Below are 26,591 nucleotides of genomic sequence, written 5' to 3' on the forward strand. Positions count from 1 at the left end.
AACACTGCAGAAGAGAAAATTAATAGCAGATAGACAGTGCAGAAGTAAATTTGAAGACAAAATGATAAAAAATATATATACCCCAAATGACATACTGAAAGAAAGAAAAACTTCTAAAACAAAAATGCAGCTTCAAAAAGGTTTTGTACTATGTCAAGTGACCTATGTGTAATTGGAAGCACAGGAGAAGAGAAGATGAGCCAGAAAAACAAATTTGAAGAAATAACATCTGACAGTTTTTCAAATTTGACATGTACTGTAACCCAGGCAGTAAGTATTTTAGGCTTCCAGGGCCTCATAATCTCTGTTGCAACCATTCAATTTTGCTATTGTGGCACTAAAAGAGACATAGATTATTGTAATAAATAAGCATGGCTATGTTCCAATGCAACTTTCTTTATAAAAACAGGCCAAGGACTGGATTTGGCCTGTAGGTCACAGTTTGCTGATTCCACTAATATAAACCCACAGATTCAAAAAGCATAAACATGAAGAAACAAGACACATCAGAATGATATGCTCACATGCAGCAATAAAGAAGAAAATGTTAAAAGCAATCACAGGGCAAAAAGACATATTACTTAAAGAGACATAAAGATGAGGATGACAACAATTTCACATCAAAACAATGCAAATAAGAAGACAATGGAAAGTACTCAAAGAAATAAACTAACAGCCTAGAATTTCATACCAAGAAAAAATAACTCTTCAAAATGAAGGTGAAATAAAAACTTTCTCATACATGCAAAAGCTGAAAGACTTCATCGCCAGCACATTTGCACTATAAGAAATGTTAAAGGAAGTCTTTCAGACAGAAAGAAAATGATAACAGATAATAATGTGAATCTGCACAAAGGACAGAATATCACTGAAAATGATAAATATATGGGAAAAGATAGGAGTTTCTCTTACTATTTAAATCATTAAGGATAGTTATTTAAACAAAATATGAACAATATAGCATGGGGTTTATAAAATATGTAAAATTAACATGTATGACAGCACTAGCTCAAAGGTTAGGAAAAGAACAACGGAATCATATTATATTAAGTGTCTTACAGTATATGTGAAGTAGTATATCATTTGCAGGTAAATTATAATAACTTAAAGACATATACTATAAACCTTAAAGCAATTTCTAAAATAAGAGAACAAAGGGTTATAGGTAATAAGTCAACAAAGAAGATAAATTGGAATTTATAAAAAATAATTAATTCAAAAAGGTAGAAAAAGCGGGAAAAATTATAGGTAGGACAAACAGAAATGTCAAGGTGGTTAAGTTTAAACCTTACCATATCAATGGTAAGGAAGCTCAAATGCCTTAAATATCTAATTCAAAAGCATATACTGTCAGATCAGATAACAAAGACTACAAGCTGCCTATGAGAAACACTTCCAAATATGAAGACATAAATAGGTTAAAAGTAAAAGAATGGGGAAAGATATACCATTCAGACACTGAGAAAAAGATGGAGTGATAACATTATTATCAAAATAAATTTTAAGAGCAAATACTACTATAAGAAATAACAAAAATCATTTCACAATGATAAAGAGATAAGCCAAGAAAATACAACAACCCTAAATACTTATACACCTAATAACAGAGCTTCAACAGTACACGAAGCAAAACTGGTAGAACGTCAGAGGGGAACAGCTAAATCCACAATCACGGTTGGAGATTTCAACACTTTTCAATAACTGACAGAACAACTGGACAGAAAATTAGTAAGAAGCATGGACATTTTGAACAAAACTATCTTCAAATTTGACCTAATACGTTTTTTTTTCCACTGAAGATGAAAGAGTCAGAAGATAGACTATACTTTGAACCATAAAACAAGTCTCAATACATTTAAAAGGCTTTTCATGTTTCTTGCAGGTGTCTATAATTTTTAAAAAGCTTCACAAATGACCGAGAGGCACAGTGAGGCTTATTCAAATTCGACAGAGTGCATGTCATTGCTCTCGCGGCCTGTGACAGTCCTTGAAGTCCCCCACTGAATGCCAACGCCTGTGGCCTCGGGAAGCAGTCATTCCAGGAGAATCCCGTGCAGCAGTGTCTCATCTAAAAGTAGACCTCCGCAACATGCCTCCCGAAGCGGTTTAGTGCCAATCTGTGAGGCCACACGTGGCACCTTGCTTCTTTGTCACAATACATTTTTTTTTCATTTCGTAATACTGTTACTTCTCTTACTTGAACCTCAATTCCCTGGCTATGCTACGTATACGTAGTAGCATGAAGATGGCACAAGGCAGTATTCTCTGTGTTTTAAAAATTATTTTTCCTAAAGCGTTGGGATGGGATGAGACCAAAGGCACCGCTGGATCAAGTTAGAGACCTGCAATAAACTTTCAGCTTACCTTTGTGTTGAAAATCTCCCCCGTCTGAGATACGGTGTAGAGCTGTGGAAACCTGATCAGGCTCCTCTGACTGCAACACTGCTCGAACATTCCCAGCGTTAAGGCCGGTAATGAAGTGAAAATCTACAGGGAAAACAAGAATCTATTTTTAAAAAGAGCTTTCAGTCTATACCTGAGTTAGTGATACTGCACCAATGTGAATATCCTCGCTTGGATAAGATGGTTATCAGAATGGCATTATGGGGGAAGCTGGGTGAAAGACACACAGAACTCTCAACTATAGTATTCTTTCATCTTGTGCTATGTCCTTAAAACTCTTTAAAATAAAAATTACTTACACAGGAACCATTATTGAGTCACACAGATTCAAACACATTTAATCAGTCAAATCATGACATAATTTTTCTGATCAAAAAACTTTGATTCAATAGCTTATAACTATGCACATTTTTTATAAATATAAAATGGATAAATTTTATTTTCTTGTGTTTATGAGCATAAACCAAATAGAGTGTCTAGCTATTTAAATAATAGGCATGATGTTGTCCAATAAATCTAGCAATAACGACATCTTTGCTCCCTCATAAGAACCAGTTGCTTTAGAGCTTGTTCACCTGTGAGGTCTTGGCTCAGAGAAGTCACTCAATAAATACTATTGTTAATTGAGTGTTAGACTAAATGAAAGCCAATTTATAAGAACTCTGTATCTTCATTGTTATCATCACAAACAAAATAGAGGTTTCCAACTCATTTATTCTTTAAAGATTTATTGAACAACCACTATGCCAGGAACCAAGTTAAATGAAAAAGATATAATCCTTTAAAGAACTCTGGAACTTGTCAAAGAGGGAACCTTGTAACAGTCACCATAATATTATGGGAAATAATTGCTTGAAATACTTGAAATGCTTAAAGAACTGCATTTAACATTTCAAGTATTACAGGTCTTCCAGTGATGAATTCTCCATCTTCTTGGTTTGAATAGGTTTTTATTTCACTTTAGTTATGTAAAGACATTTTTGCTGGTTATAGAATTTCTTTTCTTTCTTTCTTTCTTTTCTTTTTCTCTCTCTCTCTTTTTTTTTTTTTTTTTTTTTTTTGTTTAGCACAGGTAGTTTTATTGTATGTCTTATCCAGTAGGTGATTTAAAAACTAGTGTGTAGAAATGAATAGTTTCTTTTTTTTTCTTTTTCTTTTTTTTTTTTTTTTTTTTTTTGAGATAGAGTCTCGCTTTGTTGCTCAGGCTAGAGTGAGTGCCATGGCATCAGCCTAGCTCACAGCAACCTCAAACTCCTGGGCTCAAGCGATCCTACTGCCTCAGCCTTCCGAGTATCTGGGACTACAGGCATGCGCCACTGTGCCCGGCTAATTTTTTCTACATATATTAGTTGGCCAATTAATTTCTTTCTATTTATAGTAGAGATGGGGTCTCCCTCTTGCTCAGGCTGGTTTCGAACTCCTGACCTCTAGTAATCCGCCCGCCTCGGCCTCCCAGAGTGCTAGGATTACAGGCGTGAGCCACCGCGCCCGGCCTAGAAATGAATAGTTTCAAACTGAGTAAATATGTTATGCCATGTTATAAAATCCAACAAATGAAAAGCAATTGCCAAACTGAAAATAAGTTAGGGGGGAGACCCACATCTTAAGGATGTGGTGAGCATTGTGGGGGCGGAAGGGATTACCTCAATCCCTTTTTAGGGAGAGGCAAAGATATACACTGTAACCAAAATGTCTAAAAAAAAGTAAATCTGTTATCAGGAGGTGGGGAGGTGGAAGGGGCATAGAGGGGAAGGGTATGTACTTACACGCTTACACGGTGGGTGTGGTGCGCACCACCTGGACGCTGGACATGCTAGAAGCTCTGGCATAGTGGGGTGGGGGAGGGGGGGCAGGGGCAAGATATGTAACCCTAACAATATATGTACCCCCATAATATGAGGTAATAGTAAAAAAATAATAATAATTCTGGCTTGTAGAGAAGAAATGTGCGGTGTTTTCAAAGCTCTTAACAGTTACCCACTAATCTCCAAAGCTTCACTTAGAGTTGGAAGATGAGTTTCACAGCAAGGTAGTTTTAACCTCCATTTACATTCATTTTAGCATATTACTAAGATGTTTACTGTATGCCACGATGGTGCTTTCCAGTGTTCGCAATTTATAGTTTCAATTTGTACATATTAATTCACTGACAGAAGGGGCAGTTCTTATTATACAAACTATCCATAAAAAGAAAAATAAAACCCATCTTACATAGAACTCCGAACATGGTATGACTTAAAACAGATTAATGCAACATGGGTTTTAATATTTTAGCCATTTCCTCAATACCAGCACGTAAGCTTGCCTATTTAATATGTGAGAGCTACAACTTTATTCACTGAGAAATTATGCATTACCAATAATTTCCTTCAACCATTTTTCTCATCTTAACTTACAAATCTCATGACTTACTGGTTCTGTTTCAGTGAATTCCAAACTCCATTTTTTTTTTTTTTTTGGAGAAGGGGAGGGAAGGTGATCAATGTATTCTAAATGGAAAAAAGTTCCCCCAAATTAAGCCTTTTAAAAAGTGTCTTTTTACTTCTACACTATTTAACACTTTAAGAGTCAGATTCAATGTTTCATCTTTAACACTGACACAAATAAATTACTGTAGGGTCAGTTTGCCCTACCATTGTGGGACCTAAAATTCTAAATATGTGAACAGAAGAGTAAATACTTCAATGTTGAAATCTGAAATCTAGAGCCCTTGTACGATTTGACTACACTGGTCAAAGCAGTTGGTTACAAACATACAACTCAGTAGGTAGTTATTTTGCTTTTGGGTTTGGGCAGTCACAAAACAGAGAGTAACATGAAATAACGAAGAACTTTTGTTTCCCACGTTGGGGGATGGTGGGGAATCACAGGGTAGTTTAAACCTCTGAAGTCCGTTTGGCCTATGTACTCGGGTCTACGATAAAATTTTTCAATTTTTTAAATGATCTCTATTCTTTAATTGAGTACCAAACTGATCGGTAGTCACATCTCCAAGTGCAATCAGAGTGTAACAACTTCTTGAATGAAATATTAACAAGGTTAAAAAAGACAGATTAAGTTTCAAACTAGTAAAAAAAACACCACTCAAGTATTACATCCAGTTGTCCCATCACTTACAACAGATCTGGCTTCAGTGGCTCTCCTGCACACTCGCACCCACGCCAGGCACCCCAGCCCCAAAACCGCTTTGCAACACAGGCCATATAGTCAGGGGTGGCATTCTCCAGGTCAAACTTTGAATAGATTTAAAAAAATGTAAATTTCTAATTTTACAGAAATGCTTGTTCAAAAAATATTTTCTCTCACTCCCTCATCTCCTATGATGAAGGATGTATGTTAATTTTTTTTCTCCAAGCTAAATCTGAACCCTCAAAATTGATTCCAGGGAGAAAAATCTCTGCAAATTAAATAAAAAACAAAAATAGAAAAATTACGCTTTTTTGATATACACGTACACACATATCCATACACACACATACACGTACGTACACTGATTGGAACGCTCCAGCACTTAAAAATCACATTAGAGATAAATTTTGGGATCCTACTGCTCACAACTCCAAAATCCATAATGATTTAGGGGTGTACTTCTTCCTGTTTCCTTCCTGGACCCGCTCCCCTCCAAAACTGTTCAGTGTAGCCACAGCTCAAGTTCAATGGGAAGAGAGAAAAGCTTGTGAATAGTTATTTATTGCACTTTGGTGGCACGTACTCCTCTTTGCCATGACATCGCGTCACTCCCTGAGGCGTAGTCCTATGGCTACACTGGCGTCTCTGTTCCCGGGTTTCCCAGCTGCTCCCTGGGATGGTACTGCCTCGGAAGCCAGAACAACCCTTACTCGCGCTTGCTTCTGGCGTCTCATGTCGTTTCTCAACAGACTTCTCAGGAGCTCCGTTCTCTGCATTTTTGGTGGGAGGCACTGCACTGGAGCAAAGTTCCCACAGGGGCTGCACAAGAACTGAAGATGGCTCTTTTAGGGGGCTTCAGGCACACTTGAGCGTGACCTAGCTTGCGGGGTTCCTGTAGGGCCACGGCTACAGCGGCATCTGTGTTACCATTATGTGGTGAAGCAGTATTTGCCCCTTGTGGCTTTGCAGCAGCTGAGGAAGAAACTGGTATAGTTACCTGGTTGAGAACATCCTTCTGAGCAGCGGGATCCTCTATTAAATTAACCCTCTACGATCCGTTTCTTACTGAGTTGCTCTTAACGCAGGAAGCTCAGCTGCACGTGGAGGGCCGGTGCTCGCGATGAGCTGCCGGGCAGACGTGCAGTCTGCCTGCTGGCCCTCTGCAGGCACTGGGCCACTGCCCTCAAGTCTTTATCATCCTTTACCTTGTAGACATCTTTAACAACATCAGACATGCTATCCTCCAAAACAAGTTCACCCGGCGGCACCCCTGATGACCTTCCAAGTAAAGGAAGAAAATTTAAGGCCGGTAAGTCAAACGTAGGTGAAGGATGGGGTCTTGGGACCCTGTCGTCTTCTCATTGTCTTCAACCTCTGGAAAGAGTTCTCCTGCCCCTGCCATAATCCCCATTGCGATCCATCTGCAAAGTGGGAGTCTCCTTTGCCAGGTGAGTTGGCTCCTGGTGCCCTGCCACTGCAGGGTTACGCTGCTCAGCTGCAAGTTCCTTGAATCCGATCTGCAAAACTGTCCATCCCCCAAACAACACAGAGCCCCCTGTTGAGTGTTCTCAGCCACTGGATGACCTAAAATGAGGCTTTGCATGATTCTTTTGGAATACTTGACCCATATTCATGGCAGCAGTATGTGTTTTATAAGATCCTGGTGAATTAAAGCCATTTATAAAACTACCACTGGGAAAGGGGAGCCAGTGGTGTTTCCAAGTAAGGTGCAGGATTTGGAGACCAAGGCTGAGGCACAGTACTATAGACCGAGTACTGTTGATGAGGATTATATACGGGCTGCATAAAGACTGGTGGGGCATACTGTGCTTGAGTGTGAATGGGCTGGCTATGCATACTAGAATCTATTAGTCGATAACCATTCCTTAGCAAAAAAATGTATTGATGGCTTTTACCCTTGCCATGATTGGCTTGCTCTGAAATGTTTTAACTTCTCAAGTATTTAAAAGCCTGCTGTGCATCTGTCTGACTAGAAAGTGGTGCACCAGTTGCTATTGTGTGCAGACTCACAGCTTATCGCTTTGGGGCAGTTTTCATTTTTGAACAAAGCTTTCACTTTCTCTATTGGCATTGTTTCAGGAATCTCTCTAAGAATCACAATACAGTACTTATGACATGGGCTCACTTTCTCATCCTCCTCATCAACTCGTACCCTGGGAGAAGATCTCAACACTTCAAGAATTAGACCAGGGTCTGTAGTCAGCTTCTTTATTTCTTCCACGTTGGCAACTGTCCAAACAGGGATGAACCGATCGCTATCCATCTGAGATATCAAGTAATATCCTCTGACAAATTTTCTCATGAGAAACAAAATTCTAATTGTCTCTTCAGACATTCTCTTAGGTCTTCTGTGGACATTGCCGAATTGCTTTCTCCAGAAACATCGTATATTTGGCGACTCAGATCTTCGGGTTCTAAAACCATTCCATCAGTTGATTCTTCAATGCCTGTAGTATTTCTTGTGGTTTCACAAGATGAGGAATACACTACTTCATACTCCTTATACATGTCTTCTGACAGCTCTGTATTACCCAGCTGTAAAGCAGCACGTGGGGCCATGGAGGCAGGAAGGTGAAATGCACAGGTAATATCTAAAGGAACTGGTTTAAATTCTAATGCCATAGCATGGCAAGAAAAAGCATGATGCCACCCCCGTAACTCATGGAACTGACAGCTCTCGGCATGAAACCATGGCCACATTAGAATTTCTTTTTTCTTTCAGAATGTTAATTCCATTGTCTTCTGGCCTGCATGGTTTTTACCGAGAAGTCTGCTTTTTATTCTTTCTAAATTTTAAAATTTTTTCAGAAACAGGGTCTTTCTCTGTCACCCAGGCTGGAGTGCAAATGGCCTGATCATAGCTCACTGCAGCCTCAAACTCCTGGGTTCAAATGACCCTTCTGCCTCAGCCTCTGGAGTAGCTTGAAATACAGGCCCATGCCACTATGCCTGGCTAATTTTTAAGTTTGTTTTTAGAGATGGGGTCTTGCTGTGTTGCCCAGGCTGGTCTCCAACACCTGTCCTCAAGTGATCCCATGCAAGCATTCTGTTTTTCACTTTCAATACAGTATCCAATAAATTGCAGGAGATATTCAACACTTTATTATAAAATACGCTTTGTGTTAGATGATTTTGCGCAACTGTAGGCTAATAATGTGTTCTGAGTACATTTAAGGTAGGCTAGGCTAAGCTCTGATGACTCATGGGTTATGCATATTACGTGCATTTTCATTTGTGATGGGTTTATTGGAATGTAACGCCATCAAAATTTGAGGAGCACCTATATTTGTGCTGCCTGCTAGGTGTACAAATGATTGACTTAGAAACACTTCTGAGACACAAAGAGTGAAGAATGTCACTAAAGTCTGCATGCTGTGAGACAGAGATAAAAAATGCTTACCAGATTGTACAAGCCGATGCACCAACGTTCAAATATAATCTGCCCAGAAAATCCATTAACAAAGGTAAACCAAAGCTGAAAGACAAGGAAGCCAAATGAAACAGTCTATCAATGTTTTATTATACATCCACACATTAAAAATAAGTGATACAGAAAAGGGACACTTTCAGTTGGCTGAGCTGCTAGAGAATAATTACTGAGGAGGCCATAAAATTGTTCCTTCATAAAGTATGAGTTACAAATACCACATATCACTGATATTAAAAAATATCGATGTCCTTTGGTAACTAATGGCATACATCTTTATACTAACATATGAATTTCCTGAAAATGTCATTTGCAAAATAATCTCCCAAATCAAGTAACAAATGTCTGTCTGTCTTTATAACAAGTAACAAACTGAATGTCTTCCACAGGCACAGTTACCCCAAATTCCCTCTCCATAGTACAAAGGCCAGCGTAATAGTAATGGCCAGCACAGATGGGGCACATGTATACCAGGCACTATGATGTTACTTCAAACACATTTTCATGTTTAATCCTCCTAAGAAATATTATAAACTACATATTGTTATGATCTCATTTTAAGAACTGTGAAAACCAAAGCTCAGAGTGATTAAATCAGCCACTCGGGTCACACAGATAACCAGCAGCAGAGATGGGATTGGAGCCCAGATCCACATGACTCGTGGCCTGTACCCTTAAACTCACATGTTAGGGACGATTTACCAAAGTGTGTCATTAATCATAAGACTCTTCGTATAATTAATATGGTAAATTAGAAAAAGATTCTCTTTGGTCACATTTCATAGTTTGGGGTCATGAAGATAGGAACCTCAATTCCTTCTTTTTAACTATAAGAGGTAGTCTTTATTCATATTATTTCAAAATATTAAAAGGGTACAAATGTTTTAGGTTACATGGATCGCTTTTGTCATGCTTGAGTTCTGGCTAAAGGGGGGGCCCATCACCAAAATAGTGATCATAATACCGATTAGGTAGGTTTTGGCACATCCCTTCCTCCCTTCCCCCCTGGTTGATTTACACTGAGTTTTACTTCCATACATACACATGTGCGCTCATCGGTTAGTTCCAATTTAATAGTACATGCACTGCTTATTTTTCCATTCTTGAGACATCACACTTAGGAGAATGAACTCCAGTTCCATCCGAATTGTTGCAAATGGTATTAATTCATCCTTTTTATGTCTGAGTAGTACTACATGGTGTATACCTACTACATTTTATTAATCTACTCATGAATTGATGGGCACTGGGGTTGATGCCACATCTTTGCAATTGTGAATTATGCTGTGATAAACATTCGAATGTAGGTGTCTTTTTTAATGAAAAGTCTTCTTTTCCTTTGGGTAAATACCCAATAGGGGGATTACTATATTGAATGGTAGGTCTACTTTTAGTTCTCTGAGGAATCTCCATGTTGTTTTCCATAGAGGTTGTACTAATTTGCAGTCCCATCAACAGTGTATGGGAATTCCTTTCTCTCTGCATCCATACCAGCATCTGTGGTTTTTGGACTTTTTGACAAATGCCATTCTATTAATAACTGGGGTCAGGTGACATCTCATTGTGGTCTTTCTTCCTAGTTTCATAGTTCTCCTCATAGAGATCTTTCACCTCCTTAGTTAAGTATATTCCTATGTATTTTGTTTTCTTTGTAGATATTGTGAATGGTATTGAGTCTTTTATTTTATTGACTGTCAGCTTGACTGTTTTTAGTATATAGAATTGCTACTGATTTATGTGTTACTACATTGATTTGTATCCTGAGACTTTACTGAATTTATTTATTAATTCCAGAAGACTCTTGGTAGAATCCTGAGTAGCACCTAAGTGGACACATAGGTACTACAGTAATAGGGTATTGGGCAGGTGGGAGGGGGGAGGGGGGCGGGTATATACATACATAATGAGTGAGATGTGCACCATCTAGGGGATGGTCATGATGGAGACTCAGAGTTTTGGGGGGAGAGGGGGAAATGGGCATTTATTGAAACCTTAAAATCTGTACCCCCATAATATGCCGAAATAATAAAAAAAAAAAGAACATATCATTATTGAAGAGCAATACTTTTATCTCTTCTTTCCCAGTTTGGATACTCTTTATATTCTTCTCTTGTCTGATTGCTCTGGCCAGGACTTCTAGCACTATGTTGAATAAAAGTGGTGACAGTGGATATCCTTGTCTTGTTCCAGTTCTTAAGGGGAATGCTTTCAACTTTACCCCATTCGGTATGATATTGGCTGTGGATTTGTCACCTATGGATTTTATAATTCTGAGATATGTTCCTTCTACGCCTAGTTTGTGGAGGGTTATAATATAAAGGGGTGTTAGATTACATAAAATGACCAAATCTACAAGTTACATGTATTCCTGAGGAGGAAGAAAAAATAAAAAATTTGGAAAACATATTTAGGGAAATAATTGAGGAAAATTTCCTTACTCATGCTAGAGATTTAGACATGCAGGTACAAGAGACTCACAGAACACCAGGGAGATACAATGCAAGGCAAACTTCATAAGACATATAATCATCAGACTATCTAAAGTCAACATAAAGGAAAAATATCCTAAAATTAGCAAGAGAAAAATGTTAAATTATCTATACAGGAAATTAGACTAACAGCAGATTTCTCAGCAGAAACCTTATAAACCAGGAGATATTAAAGTCTGTTTTTCAATCTTCTTAAAAGAAAGAACTGTCATCCATAAATTCTGTATCCTGCTAACTTAAACTTCATAAATTAAGGAGAAATAAAGTCATTCCCAGACAGGCAATTGCTAAAGGAATACTTCACCACTAGATTGGCCCTATAGTAAATGCTCAAGGGAGTTCTAAACATGAAAACAAGAGGTCAATACTTGCCATTATACAAACACATAAAAGCATAAAATTCATAGTTCCTATAAAACTTAATAATATTCCATTGTGTATATATATCACATTTTGTTTATCCATTCAAACATTGATGGACGTTTGGGTTGCTCCTACCTATTGGCTATTGTGAGTAATGTTGCTATAAACCTGGGTGTGCAATTATCTCTTTGAAATCCTACTGTCAATTTTTTTGAATATATGACCAGAAGTGAGATTGCTAGATCATATGGTAATTCTATTTTAAATTTTTTTAAGGAACTGCTGCACTCTTTTCCATAGTGATTGCAACATTTTACATTCCCACCAACAGTGCGCTAGGATTCCAATTTCTCCACAACCTCACCAACACTTGTTACACTTGTTATTTTCTGTTTGTTTTTCAATTTTTTTTGGTAGTAGCCATACTAATGTGTGTGAGATAGCATCTCACTGTGGTTTTGATTTGCATTTCTGTAATTTTAGTAATAATTGAACATAAAACTTTATATGCTTGTTGGCTATTTGCATATTATCTTTGGAGAAACATCTATTCAGGTCCTTTGCTCATTTTTAAATTAGGTTTGTAGTTGTTGAGTTGTAAGGGTTCTTTTTATGTTCTGGATATTAGCTCCTGATTAACTACATGATTGGTGAATATTTTATCCTATCCCATAGACTGCCTTTTCACTCTACTGATTATGCCCTTTGATGCACCGCAGTTTTTAGGTGTGATGTAATCTCCTTTGTCTTTGCTTTGGTTGCCTGTGTTTTGCATCATATCCAAGAAATCATAGCCAACCCAATCGTGAAGATTTCTCACTATGTTTTCCTTTGGAGGTTTTATAGTTTTCAGTTTTACATTTAGGTCTTTAATCCACTTTGAGTTAATGTATATAGTATAAGGTAAGGGTCCAAATCCATTCTTTTACGTATGAAAATCCAATTTTTCCAACACTATTTGTTGAATAGGTCATCCTTTCCCCATTGAGAGGTCTTGGCACTCTCATCAAAGATCATTTGACCATATACACTAGGGTTCATTTCTGAGCTCTTAATTCTATTCTATTGATCTATGTGTCTGTCTTCATGCCAGTAACACACTCTTTGAATTACTGGAGCTTTGTACTAATTTTTGAAAGCAGAAGTGTGAGTTTTCCAACTTCATTCTTCCTTCTCAAGATTGTTTGGATATTTGGGAGTCCCTTGAGATTACATAAAAAATTTAGAATGGATTTTTCCTGTTCTTCAAAAAACACCATTGGGGTTTTCATGGGGATTGTATTGAATCTGCAGATCACTTTGGGTAGTATTAACATTTTAATAATATTAAGCCTTCCAATCCATGAACACAATATGTATTTCCCTTTATTTGTGTCTTCTTTAATTTATTTTAGCAATATTTGGGAGTTTTCAGTGTATAAGTATTTTATTTCCTTGATTAAGTTTATTCCTAAGCATTTTATTAAATATTTTTTGTGACTATTGTAAATGGGGTTTTGAAAAATTTCCTTTTATAATTATTCATTATGAGTGTATAGAAACACAACTGATTTTGTGTGTTGATTTTGCATCCTGCAACTTTGCTGAGTACATTTATTAGTTCTAACAATTTTTGTGGAATATTTCACATTTTCTACATGTAAGAGCATATATGTGAACAGAGATAATTTTATTTCTTGCTTTATAATTTGGATATCTTTTCTTTCTTGCCTAACTATTCTGGCTAGAACTTCCATTACTATGTTGACTAAAAGTGGTAAGAGTGGGAATCCTTGACTTGGTCTTGATCTGAGAAGAACGGCTTTTAGTCTTTCATCACTGAGTATAATGTCAGCTATGAGATTTTCATATATGGCTAGTTTGTTGAGTGTTTTGATCATGCAAGGGTGTTGAATTTTGTCAATTTTTTTTTTCCTCATCAATTGAGATAATCATGTGTGTTTTATCCTTCACTCTGTTAATGTGGACTGGTTGATTTTTTTTTTTCTTTTTTTTAGATTTTGACCCATGCTTGCATTCCAGGAATGCTCTGTATGTTGTACCACTGGAAAAGCCAGGCCCTTTCCTACCCCTTAGTGGAAGGCATAGAACTCGGAAAACAACAATCGCCTCATGACAAAGACTTTCCATTTCAATAGAAGCATAGCTAAAAGAGCCCAGAGAACCCTTCTGTGCTTAATCACAGGGAGAATCTGGAGCTGGCAGGAATACAATCAGGTTCTAAAGGGGATATTGTTTTTAAAGCACAAAATATGTCAGTAAGTCATCATAAAGTCATACGATGTTTTGCTTATGCTATAATTTGAATTTTTGTCCTCCTAAACCTTCTGTTGAAATCAGATCCCCAGTGTTGGAGGTGAAGCCTGATAGAAGGTGTTTGGGTCATAGAGGTGGACCCCTCATACGGGGTTTGGTGCCATCCTCGCTGTAACAAGCGGATTCTTTTTGCTCTATTAGCTTCCATGAGAGCTGGCTGTTCAAAAGAGTCCCCCTCTTGTCTCGTGCGTGCGCTTTCTCTCTGCCCATGTGATCTCCGCAGGTGCTGGCTCCGCTCTGCCGTCCGCCACACGTGGGTGCAGCCTGAAGCCCTCACCAGTGCAGATGCTGGTGCCATGCTTCCTGTACAGCCAGATAAACCTCTTCTCTTTTAAACTTCCCTGCCTCAGGTATTCCCTTATTGCACCACAAGTGGACTGATACAACTTAATATATGTTGTTTACTTGGTCACTTTTGTGAAAAAAAGCTTAAAGCAGGATTACATTTACAGCGCTAATTGAGATAAATATTTTTTTAAAAAAAAATTTAAACTACCAAGCCTGATGTCAAGGAAAAAAAAGACCTAACTCCTCAATGGAAGAAGTGGTATCTCCTTTCTTACCTCAACAACATAGAGTATGACATTCTTGTAGAAACAATACAATATGCATTTGGTCACTCGAAAATAATTCCAAGTTCCATGAACCAACAGAAGCTTTTCCAGGTAGCTAAACTGAAAAACAGAAACAGCAGTCAATTCAAATTCAAATGAACCTCCTATTTAGTGATAAAATCCACAGACTGTCATTTTCCCAGTATTTCACAACCCAGCAGCTCCCTCTGTAGAGAATACAGCACCCCAAAGGTGAGCAGAATAAAACCAATTCCATTGACAACCTGACATGGCTGTTCACTATAAAGGAAATTAACTTCTCTTATTGTTTTTAAAAAAAAAAAACAAAAAACCCATTAAATATCACTTTTTTGCCCAGCAAGTGCATGTCACATGCATGGCTTTTAATTAAATCTGATACATATTTGGGATCTTAATAATGAGAAGGGGTCAAAATTATTTAATGAAAAGAACATCACGCTGGGCCACGGTGGAGGGTGCCTATAATCCCAGCGCTACTGTGGAGGCTGAAGCAAGAGGGTCACTTGAGCCCAGGAGTTCGAGATTACAGTGAGCTATGATTGTGCCACTGCACTCTAGCCTGCGTGAGAGTGAGACCTTGTCTCAAAAAATACAAAAATAAAAAAATTCTGAGATCAGGCGTAGTAACAAAGTCTTATGGGAGATCAGCCTGATATATTCTCCAGCAAACTGGTATTAACTGAGTAGCACCTAAGTGGACACATAGGTACAACAGTAATAGGGTATTGGGCAGGTGGGAGTGGGGAGGGGGGCGGGTATATACATACATAGTGAGTGAGATGTGCACCATCTGGGGGATGGTCATGATGGAGACTCAGACTTGTGGGGGGAGGGGGGGAAATGGGCATTTATTGAAACCTTAAAATCTGTACCCCCATAATATGCCGAAATAAAAAAAAATAAAATAAATAAATAAATTAATTAATTAAAAGAAAAAGAAACAAAAATTTAAAAGGGAGCTAATGGGCAACCTCTGTAGTGCTACTCAGCCTTCTCACCCTCATGCCTATGTGGCTGGGGTAGCGGGTACAGGGGAAGTCTCTGTACCTCCTGCCACACTTTGCTGTGAACCTAAAACTGCTTTAAATAATAAAGTCTGTTTAAAAAAAAAAAAAAAAAAAGCCTACCAAGAGGCAGCGTCTCCTTTAAAAAAAAAAAAAAAGTGGGTGGGAGGAAAAAAGATTTAGAGAATATACTAGCAGGGCTATAGATTCTTGGTGGCATCAGTTTGCACAACTCTACAGCTGGTCAGAGGCAACCCCTACTGCTCCGAAGTGTGTCAGTACGAAACTGAAGGGAACCCCAAATGTGGCAGTAGCTTCACACAGAAAGCAGTCTACAGAGGTGGGGGGGACCTCAGGGTGGACTGAAGGTCTTTTTTTGTTTTTGTTTTTGTTTTTCTGTTTTGAGACAGAGTCTCACTCTTGCTGCCCAGGCTAGAGTGAGTGCCGTGGCATCAGCCCAGGTCGCAGCAACCTCAAACTCCTGGGCTCAAGCGATCCTCCTGCCTCAGCCTCCCGAGTAGCTGGGATGACAGGCATGCACCACCATGCCCAGCTAATTGTTTTTTTCTATATATTTTTAGTTGTCCAATTAATTTCTTTCTGTTTATAGTAGAGACGGGGGTCTCCCTGTTGCTCAGGCTGGTCTCGAACTCCTGACCTCGGGCGATCCTCCCGCCTCGGCCCCCAGAGAGCTGGGACCGCAGGCTGAGCCACCCGCCGGCCACACGGAAGGCCTCCGGCTGCTCGCGGGCCCGGCTGGCGCGCGCCGCCCACCTGCGCGATGGCGTAGTCCGAGTTGTTGGTGGCCTGCATGCCCTCGTTGCCGCTGATGCCCACGCCCACGTGGGCCGTCTGGATCATGCCCACGTCGTTGGCGCCGTCCCCGATGGCGAGCGTGGTGGCCTTCACCCGCTTCTTCACCACGTCCACCAGCTCGGCCTTCTGGAGCGGAGACAGCCTAAAGGGCAAGGCGGAAACGGCCCCCGTCGGCGCTTTGCGTGGGTCCGTTTCACTTTTTCGCGCCGCCCTGGAAGTCTCTGCAGCGCGGTGGGCGGTCGTGCATGCGCGGGCACGTTCAAAGGGCGCGCACCGGTGAAGGTCCCGATCCTTTAGTTAAGCTGGTTAGGAAAGGGCTCCCCACCCACTCACGGCAAAAACGGAACAAAACAACCCTCCCCCCGACCCCCACCCCCCTAAAAAAAAAAACCCCAGAAAAGAACCACACAGCAGCCTCCTCAGCATCTCAAGGGAATACGCAGGACCAGGTGAGGCCGCAGGTGAGGCCGCCGGGCTGTCGCGCACACCGCCTGCCTGCGCGCGAGGAAGGAGCGCGGGAACACGGTTCCCGGAACCGCGTGGCAGTCTCGGTGTGGCGCGCAGAGCGGCCTTCCACCATCAAACTACACTCAGGGGAACTGGAGTAATGCAAGGAGATGCTATTGGTAAAAAAATAAAAATGAAGGTGTCGGTCAGGAGAGTCCAGATTATGCCCTGGCAACAAACGAACTAACCAAAGCTAACTGCGACTCAACACAGTGGTCCCCAGCCTTTCTGGCACCGGGGACCGCCTTCATGGAAGGCAGTTTTTCCACGGGCTGGGGGTAGAGGTGGGGTGCGCGTGTCGTGGGTCGGGGGAGGTGGGGCAGAGCTCAGGCGGTGATGCAGACAGGAAATAGAGCTATCCTTTAATCATGGATTTAACGTCACCTTTCAAAAGTTAGTATGTTTTTTCATTAGCGTCCATTCAAGATACTTGTGCATGATTGTTATGTTTTGCCAGCAGTAAGTCAGTATTAACCTGAAGTATTAACCTGACATTGTATTCCCCAAAACTAACAACAGATATATAGAGATCAACTTACCATTGAAAAATTATAAATTGTTTTCTAGTAAATCTTAAACCTGACACTTAGAATTAAAGAAAGACCTATTCATTTCAGTTTGGGCATATATTATCCCAAAAAGGAACTTTGCTCCTTCAAAACTTATATTTCCATGTCTATATTTTCTTTACATAAAACAGTATTAAGTATAGCAGAGGAAGAAAAGAACAGTGAATATATTCTTACCTACAACACAATACAGCTCTACACGAGAGGGCCAAATTTAGGAACATTTTCTTAGTTTCAGGGTGGAGGGCATGCTTCAATGTTTCACCATCAATGATTAGCGCTATGTCATTTTCAGTACCCAACAAGCTTCCAAGATCTTCACAGTTCTGATTAATCATTTGTTGTACTACCTAAAACAGAGAGGAGATATCACTTTATATTCTCATTTTAAATATAAATGAAAAGATGTGTGAATCAAGATGGTAGACTGAGCTATGTGTTTACCTCTCTTCCCTTCAAAAATTTCACAGAAATGAGACTAAAAAGTAAACAGGCAACCGATAACATGAAGAGATGCTTGACGTTATTAGCCCCCAGGGAAATGCAAATCAAAACCACAGGAAGATATACCACTTTATACCCACTAGCATGACTAGATTCAAAAAGTCAAATAATAGAGACCCCGGGAGACTCCACGGGAGGAGGTTGCGGAGGAGAACTGGAAGCTGAGACCCCCAGAGCAGCCCAGAGACCAGCGGGAAGTACGTGGATCGGCCATTTCCCCTCCCCTGCATCTGGGACTGCTGGTGGGCTCCCCAGCGGGTGGAGAGACCTGTGGACACCAGCCCAGAGACAGCCACCGCCAGTGAGTGGTAAGCCAGTAGCAGACGCGGCACCAAGCTCCCAACCCCCTCGTGCACCTCCGTGTGCACAGACCTGAGCTGCCTGGCAGGCGCCATATTGCCTCCTCTGCCCCTCCGCCGACCCTACTGGTGGCTGCCCAGAAAGACAACACAGCCACCAGCCGGAGGCACCTCCAGGGAATGGGACCTTCCGGTTTGGGACCCTACAGCTGACTCAGGGGAACTCAGACTGTGAGCGCCCTACCGGCCAGCCATCCCAGGTGCTGCTGGCACGGTGATCCCAAGAGAACAGTGCAGACCCTGAGGCTGAGAGACACAGACCCAGTGTGGGCTCCCTGTGGGTGAATTGGGAACAGGACTCCTCTCCCTGGTGGGGATACAGTTTGAACTCTGGGACCCAGAGGTCGGACCTGCAGACCAGATCCCGTGCACCGAGGTCTAGCATTGCCCGGGGCACAGAAGGGTTACACGTGAACAGCATACTGAGGTGTGTGTGCCTCCAGGGGCGGATCAGCGTCCTAGAGAGCAACCCTCCTCCCAGGAGGAGGCCGTGCGCCCAACCCTGGTGGTGTTCCTGTGCGGGGGAACCTTCCCACCGGCATCACTACAGGAACAAGAGCTGATAACAGGACACAAAAACAACAGCGCAGCCTGTTCCTCCAAGCAAGCGCCACCTACTGACAGGGAGGGCATCCTGCACACCCTTCTCACAGCACCTACTGACTCATTATACAGGGAGTGGTCGAATCTCACCCACAGACACCACCTACCAGCTCAGAAACTAAACAAGGCGTATGTATACTCAAACAAAAACCTAAAGAAAAGAAACAACAACTGATCGACATGGGAAGAAATCACCGAAGGAACTCAGGAAATATGAAGAACCAAACGGAAAACACCCCCAAAGAGGAGCACCAGCCCCCTAGAAACAGACACCAACCAAAATCAGGCAACCAAAATGACAGAAGAGGAATTTCATATGTGGATCATAAGAACACTCACCGACCTGCAACAACAACTCAATAGCCAACACAAAGAAACCACAAAAAGCCTCCAGGACCTGGAACAAAAGTTCACTAAAGAAATAGACACAATGAAGAAAAGTTTAAACAAACTCCTGGAAATGAAAAATCAATTCAGGGAATTAAGAAATACAGTGGAAAGTCTCAAGAACAGGATAGATCAAACAGAAGAAAGAATCTCAGAGATTGAAGATAACACCCTCCAACTAAATAAAACAGTCACAGAAATAGAGCAGAGAAACAAGAGAAAAGACCAAAGCCTACAAGAGATGTGGGATTATGTGTAGAAACCTAATGTGAGGGTCATAGGGTTACCAGAAGGGGAAGAAGACAACACTCAAGGGTTGGACAAGCTGTTTGAAGATATAATAGAGGAAAATCTCCCAGGCCTTGCTCAAAATCTCGATATACAAGTTCAAGAAGCTCAGAGGACCCCTGGGAGATTCAATGCAAACAGGAAGACGTCACGACATGCAGTCATCAGACTGACCAAAATATCAACTAAAGAGGCCCTTCTAAGAGCTGTAAGACAAAAGAAGCAAGTGACATACAAGGGAAAGCCAATTTGAATAACACCAGACTTCTCTAATGAGACTTCACAAGCAAGGAGAGACTGGGGCCCCATTCTCACTCTACTGAAACAAAACAATGCCCAGCCTAGAATATTATTCCCTGCAAAACTAAGCTTCGTATATGAAGGAGAAATAAAGACATTCTCAGACAAGCAAAGTCTCAGAGAATTCACCAAGACGAGACCAGCCCTACAAGAAGTACTCAAAACAGTGTTACACATGGAACACCATAATAAAAACTCACGATATAAAAACAACCAAAACCCAAAGATTAAAGGCCAGATAATACAATGACTCAAGAGAGAAATCAAAGCAACAACATCCAACCCAACAGAATGAACAATAATCTACCTTACCTATCAGTTCTCTCAATAAATGTGAATGGCTTAAACTCTCCACTCAAGAGACATAGGCTGGCTGAATGGATAAGAAAATATAGGCCAAGTATATGCTGTCTTCAGGAAACACATCTAACCTCCAAGGATGCATATAGACTAAAAATAAAAGGGTAGAGATCAGTATTCCAGGCAAATGGAAGCCAAAAGAAGGCTGGCGTGGCAGTTCTAATTTCAGACGATTTAGTTTTTAAACCAACAAAAGTAGTGAAAGACAAAGAAGGTCATTATATAATGGCGAAGGGCACACTTCAACAAGAAGAGACAACAATTTTAAATATATATGCACCCAACTTAGGTGCACCCAGATTCATAAAGCAAACCTTACTGGAGCTAAGCAAATGGATTACTAGCAACTCCATAATCACCGGAGATTTCAACACCCCACTGACGGCACAAGACAGATCCTCCAAATAGAAAATTAATAAAGAAATAATGGACTTAAACAAAACTCTAGAACAATTGGATCTGACTGACATTTACAGAGCATTCTACCCAAAATCCACTGAATATACGTTTTTCTCATCAGCTCACGGGACATTCTCTAAGATTGACCATATCCTAGGACACAAAGTAAACCTCAAAAAATTTAAAAAAATAGAAATCATACCATGTATCTTCTCAGATCACAGTGGAATAAAAGTAGAAATCAACCGTAACAGAAACTCACATTTCTACACAAAAACGTGGAAATAAACAACCTCCTACTAAATGATTACTTCATAAATGAAGAAATCAAGATGGAAATAAAAAAAATTCTATGAAGAAAATGACAATAGAGAGACAAGTTATCCAATCCTCTGGGACACAGCTAAAGTAGTTCTGAGAGGAAAGTTTATCTCCATAAATGCCTATAACCAAAAGTCAAAAAGATCACAAATAGACAATCTAATGAAACAACTCAAAGAGCTGGAAAAAGAAGAACAGACCAACCCCAAACCCAGCAGAAGAAGTGAAATCAACAAGATCAAATCAGAACTAAATGAAATTGAAAACAGGGAAGCTATTCAGGAGATTAATAAAACAAAAAGTTGGTTCTTTGAAAAAATAAACAAAATTGACATGCCACTGGCTAAGCTAACGAAAAGCAGAAAAGAGAAATCTCTAATAAGCTCCATTAGGAACAAAAAAGGAGATATCACAACTGACCCCAAAGAAATACAAGATATAATTTATGAGTACTACAAAAATCTTTATGCACACAAACTGGAAAATGTGGAGGAAATGGACAAATTTCTAGAAACACACAGCCTCCCTAGGCTCAACCAGGAAGAAATAGATTCCCTGAACAGACCAATCTCAACAGCTGAAATAGAAACAGCAATTAAAAATCTCCCTAAAAAGAAAAGTCCCGGTACAGATGGTTTCACACCCGAATTTTACCACACTTACAAAGAAGAACTAGTACCTATCTTGCAGAAACTATTCCACAACATCGAGAAGAACGGAAACCTCCCCGACACCTTTTATGAAGCGAATATTACTCTGATACCAAAACCAAGAAAGGATGCAACAAAAAAAGAAAACTACAGACCAATATCCCTAATGAATATAGATGCAAAAATTTTCAACAAAATCTTAGCTAACCGAATCCAGACGCTTATCAAAAAAATAATCCATCATGACCAAGTGGGCTTCATACCAGGGATGCAGGGATGGTTCAACATACGTAAATCTATAAATGCAATTCACCACATAAACAGAAGCAAAAACAAAGGCCACATGATTCTTTCAATAGATGCAGAAAAAGCTTTTGACAAAATTCAACACCCTTTCATGATACAAACACTTAAGAAAATAGGCATAGAAGGAACATACCTAAAAATGATACAAACCATATATGACAGACCCATAGCCAACATCATACTGAATGGGGAAAAATTGAAAGCATTCCCACTTAGAACTTGAACCAGACAAGGCTGCCCACTATCTCCACTTCTATTCAACATAGTGCTGGAAGTCCTAGCTACAGTAATCAGACAGGAAAGTGGAATTAAAGGTATCCAAAGGGGCAGAAGAGATCAAACTTTCACTACTTGCTGATGATATGATATTATATCTAGAAAACCCCAAAGATTCAACCAAGAAACTCCTGGAACTGATAAATGAATTTAGTAAAGTCTCAGGATACAAAATCAATACACAGAAATCAGAGGCATTCATATACGCCAACAACAATCTAATTGAGAAGACTCAATTCCCTTCACAATAGCAACAAAGAAATTAAAGTACCTAGGAATATACTTAACCAAGGAGGTAAAAGACCTCTACAGGGAGAACTATGAAACACTGAGGAAGGAAATAGCAGAGGATGTAAACAGATGGAAATCCATTCCATGCTCATGGATCGGCAGACTCAACATCATTAAAATGTCTATACTACCCAAACTGATCTACAGATTCAATGCAATACCTATTAAAATCCCATCAGCATTCTTCACAGATATAGAAAAAATAATTTTATGCTTCGTATGGAACCAAAGAAGACCCCGAATATCAAGAGTAATTCTAGGCAACAAAAACAAAATGGGAGGTATTAATATGCTAGATATCAAACTATACTACAAAGCTGTAGTAATTAAATTAATATGGTATTGGCACAAAAATAGGAATATTGACCAGTGGAACAGATCTCAGAATCCTGATATAAAACCATCCTCATATAGCCATCTAATCTTTGACAAAGCAGACAAAAACATACGCTGGGGAAAAGAATCCCTTTTCAATAAATGGTGCTGGGAAAACTGGATAGCCACCTGTAGAAGGCTAAAGCAGGACCCACACCTTTCACCTCTCACAAAAATCAACTCATGCTGGATAACAGACTTAAACCTAAGGTATGAAACTATTAGAATTCTAGAGGAAAATGTTGGAAACACTCTCCTAGACATCAGCCTAGGCAAAGAGTTTATGAAGAAGTCTCCAAAGGCAATCACAGCAGTAACAACAATTAATAAATGGGACATGATCAAACTAAAAAGCTTCTGCACAGCCAAAGAAACAGTTATGAAAATAAACAGACAACCTACAGAATGGGAGAAAATTTTTGCATCCTACGCATCTGATAAGGGGCTGATAACTAGAATATACTTAGAACTCACAAAAATCAGCAAGAAAAAATCAAATAACCCTATTAAAAAGTGGGCAAAGGACTTGAACAGAAACTTTTCTAAAGAAGACAGAAGAATGGCTAACAAACATATGAAAAAATGCTCAACATCTCTAATGATCAGGGAAATGAAAATCAAAACCACAATGAGATATCACTTAACTCCAGTGAGAATGGCCTTTATTAAAAAGTCTCCAAATAACAAATGCTGGTGAGGATGCGGAGAGAGAGGGACATTCCTACACTGCTGGTGGGACTGCAAACTAGTTCAACCTCTGTGGAAAGCAATTTGGAGATACCTTAAAACGATACAAGTGGATCTACCATTTGATCCAGCAATCCCATTACTGGGCATCTACCCAAAAGATCCAATGACACTCTACAAAAAAGACACCTGCACTCGAATGTTTATAGCAGCACAATTCATAATTGCAAGGCTGTGGAAACAGCCCAAGTGCCCATCAATCTAAGAATGGATTAATAAAATGTGGTATATGTATACCATGGAGTACTATTCAGCTCTAAGAAACAACGATGATATAGCACATCTTATATTTTCCTGGTTAGAGCTGGAACCCATACTACTAAGTGAAGTTTCCCAAGAATGGAAAAACAAGCACCACATATACTCAACAGCAAACTGGTATTAACTGAGCAGCATCTAAGTGGACACATAGGTACTACAGTAATAGGGTATTGGGCAGGGGGGAGGGGGGAGGGGGCGGTTATATACATACATAATGAGTGAGATGTGCACCATCTGGGGGATGGTCACGCTGGAAACTCAGACTTATGGGGGAAGGGGGGGAAAGGGCATTTATTGAAACCTTAAAATCTGTACCCCCATAATATGCTGAAATAAAAAAAAAAGTCAAATAATAACAAGTATTGGCAAGGGTGTGGGGACATCAGAACCCTCATCCACTGTTGGTGGGAATGTAAAACATGCAGCCACTGTGGCACAGTCTGACAGCTCCTCAAATGAATAAACACCGAGTTATCACACAACACAGCAATGCCCAAGAAAAATGAACCTATGTCTACAGAGAAACTAATACACTAATGTTGACAGCAGCATTAAGTACCAAAAAGTGGAAACAACCTGATGAATGGATGAACTAAATATGGTATATCCACACAATAGAATTTTTTTTTCTCACTCTGTTTTGTCTCACTCTGTTGCCCAGGGTAGAGTGCAGTGGCTTCATCATAGCTCACTGCCACCTCAAATTCCTGGGCTCAAACAATCCTCCTGCCTAGGCACGTGCACACCTGGCTAATTTTTCCATTTATTGTAGAGATGAGGTCTCACTATGTTGCTCAGTCTGGTCTCGAAATCCCCCCACTCAAGTGATCCTCCTGCCTTGGCCTCCCAAAGTGCTAGGACTAGAGGGGTGACCCACCATGCACAGAATATTCTTTAGCCATGAGAAGGAATGGCGTACTAATGCAGCTAGAACACAGATGAAGCTTGAAAACGTTGTGGATATGTGAAAGAAGCCAGTTACAGAAGACAACGTATCATACGATTTGATTCACATGAAAGTCCAGACAGGCAAACCCATAGAGACAGAAAGTAGATTGGTGTTGGAGGGGTAGATTGGGGTGAAGGGAAGGAAGGGTAGGAAAGTGATAGCTAAAGAGTGTGGAGTTTCTTCAGAGGTGATGAAAATGCTCTAAAGTTGACTGTGGTGACAGCTATCACCACACGTCTATGACTGTGTTAAAATCCAGTGAATTGTACACTTTGAACAGACGCATTATATGCTGTGTGAACTATCTCTCAATAATGCAGTGTTTTAAAAAGCATATAAATAAGAACGAATTCACATCAGTTGGAAAATACAGAAGGGTGCTAATAACAAACTAGAAAAGTCAGAGGATTTGGGGAAAATAGTTAAAAGATGTTAAAACAGTTAACAGAGTAATGGAGTGAATGTCTGCAAAACAGAGCATCAGGTTTCCAAAAAGTATATTGTGAAGATAGACTCATCACTCAATTCAAGATAAGGGAATTGTCTCCCTTAAATTATTTTTCTCACCCTGACCTATTTTTCCTTCAAAATTCACATGAACCTCTAACAGCTCCAAATTTTAGATAAATGACTCTCATGCCAGTGGCAGAGTGGAAGATTTGGGCAGTGGAGTATTCCAAGTTTATTTTTGTATATTAGCAGTAAACAGTTAGAAAATTAAATTATGATACAACCCATTTACAATAGCATCAAAATACATAAAACACTTAGTGATAAATTTAACAAATTACATGTAAGACCTCTATGCTAAAAACCACAATAATATTTTTAGGACTGTTTTTCCCTCTCAAAAACTTGAATACTATTCATTGTACAAACTTAAATTGAAGATAAAAAAAAATGAACCAAGTTACTTGGGTTTCAGCAATTATATTTAAAGCACTTGGAGCTACCACTCCAATCCTTAGAGAAAAAAATATTGCACAAACTGAAAATTGACTTTTCCTGTACCCTCTGGAGAACTGAAAGAAAACTGCCACCCCCAAATCTGGAGGTAAAAGTACATGGAGAGAATCACAGCTGATATCTGCCTCCCTGGAACAGAAGCTGCTAGAGACATACACTGGCAGGAAGACTCACGTGGTGACGTTGGTGAATTGCCGGAGGGCCAGTGTGGACTGGAATAAAAGCAAGAAACTCCTTGGGCTGCAGTCTTAGGAGGCCCCCACACATGTTCCTGGATCTTTCCTTGAGGAACCTCACTAGGTTTTCATAGCGAAAAGGCAAGAAGAATTCCCCTCAAGGCTCAGCTGTGAAGATGGGAAAAGTAACCATTTTGAAAGATTCATTCTCCATAACAAATGCGTGATCTCCAAGGTTAATTAAAGACTTTACCAGAGCCCTATTACCTCTTGGAGGGAAGGGCACTTGCCTAATTCCAGCCCCTTCTAGCCTCCCTGTCTCACCTAAGGGGAGGGAAAAAAAAAAGGCTAAGAAGCGCTTGAGAAGAACCCGGCTCTGGGCCGTTGTAAGGACGGGAATGGTGGATCCAAGCTCTTTCTGTGTCATTGCTGA

The 26,591-nt window shown here is 40.0% G+C and overlaps 1 protein-coding gene and 1 pseudogene across 1 annotated transcript in view; both read right to left on the bottom strand.

The window, feature by feature from the left end:
- The window catches only part of LOC105878806 (phospholipid-transporting ATPase IB-like), a 128,778-nt gene that overhangs the window by 35,931 nt on the left and 66,256 nt on the right, over window positions 1–26,591 (bottom strand). Inside the window, exons 24-28 of the mRNA XM_076009393.1 lie at window positions 17,818–17,990; window positions 16,523–16,706; window positions 14,712–14,822; window positions 8,954–9,028; window positions 2,365–2,487 (exon numbers count right to left, since the gene is read on the bottom strand). Of these exons, the coding sequence (XP_075865508.1) occupies window positions 2,365–2,487; window positions 8,954–9,028; window positions 14,712–14,822; window positions 16,523–16,706; window positions 17,818–17,990 (666 nt within the window). The remainder of the gene's footprint in view (window positions 1–2,364; window positions 2,488–8,953; window positions 9,029–14,711; window positions 14,823–16,522; window positions 16,707–17,817; window positions 17,991–26,591) is intronic.
- Window positions 6,088–8,112, bottom strand: LOC105878799 (la-related protein 4 pseudogene; annotated as a pseudogene).

The sequence above is a fragment of the Microcebus murinus genome, chromosome 13 (genome assembly GCF_040939455.1).
Source record: "Microcebus murinus isolate Inina chromosome 13, M.murinus_Inina_mat1.0, whole genome shotgun sequence".
Lineage (NCBI taxonomy): Eukaryota > Metazoa > Chordata > Mammalia > Primates > Cheirogaleidae > Microcebus > Microcebus murinus.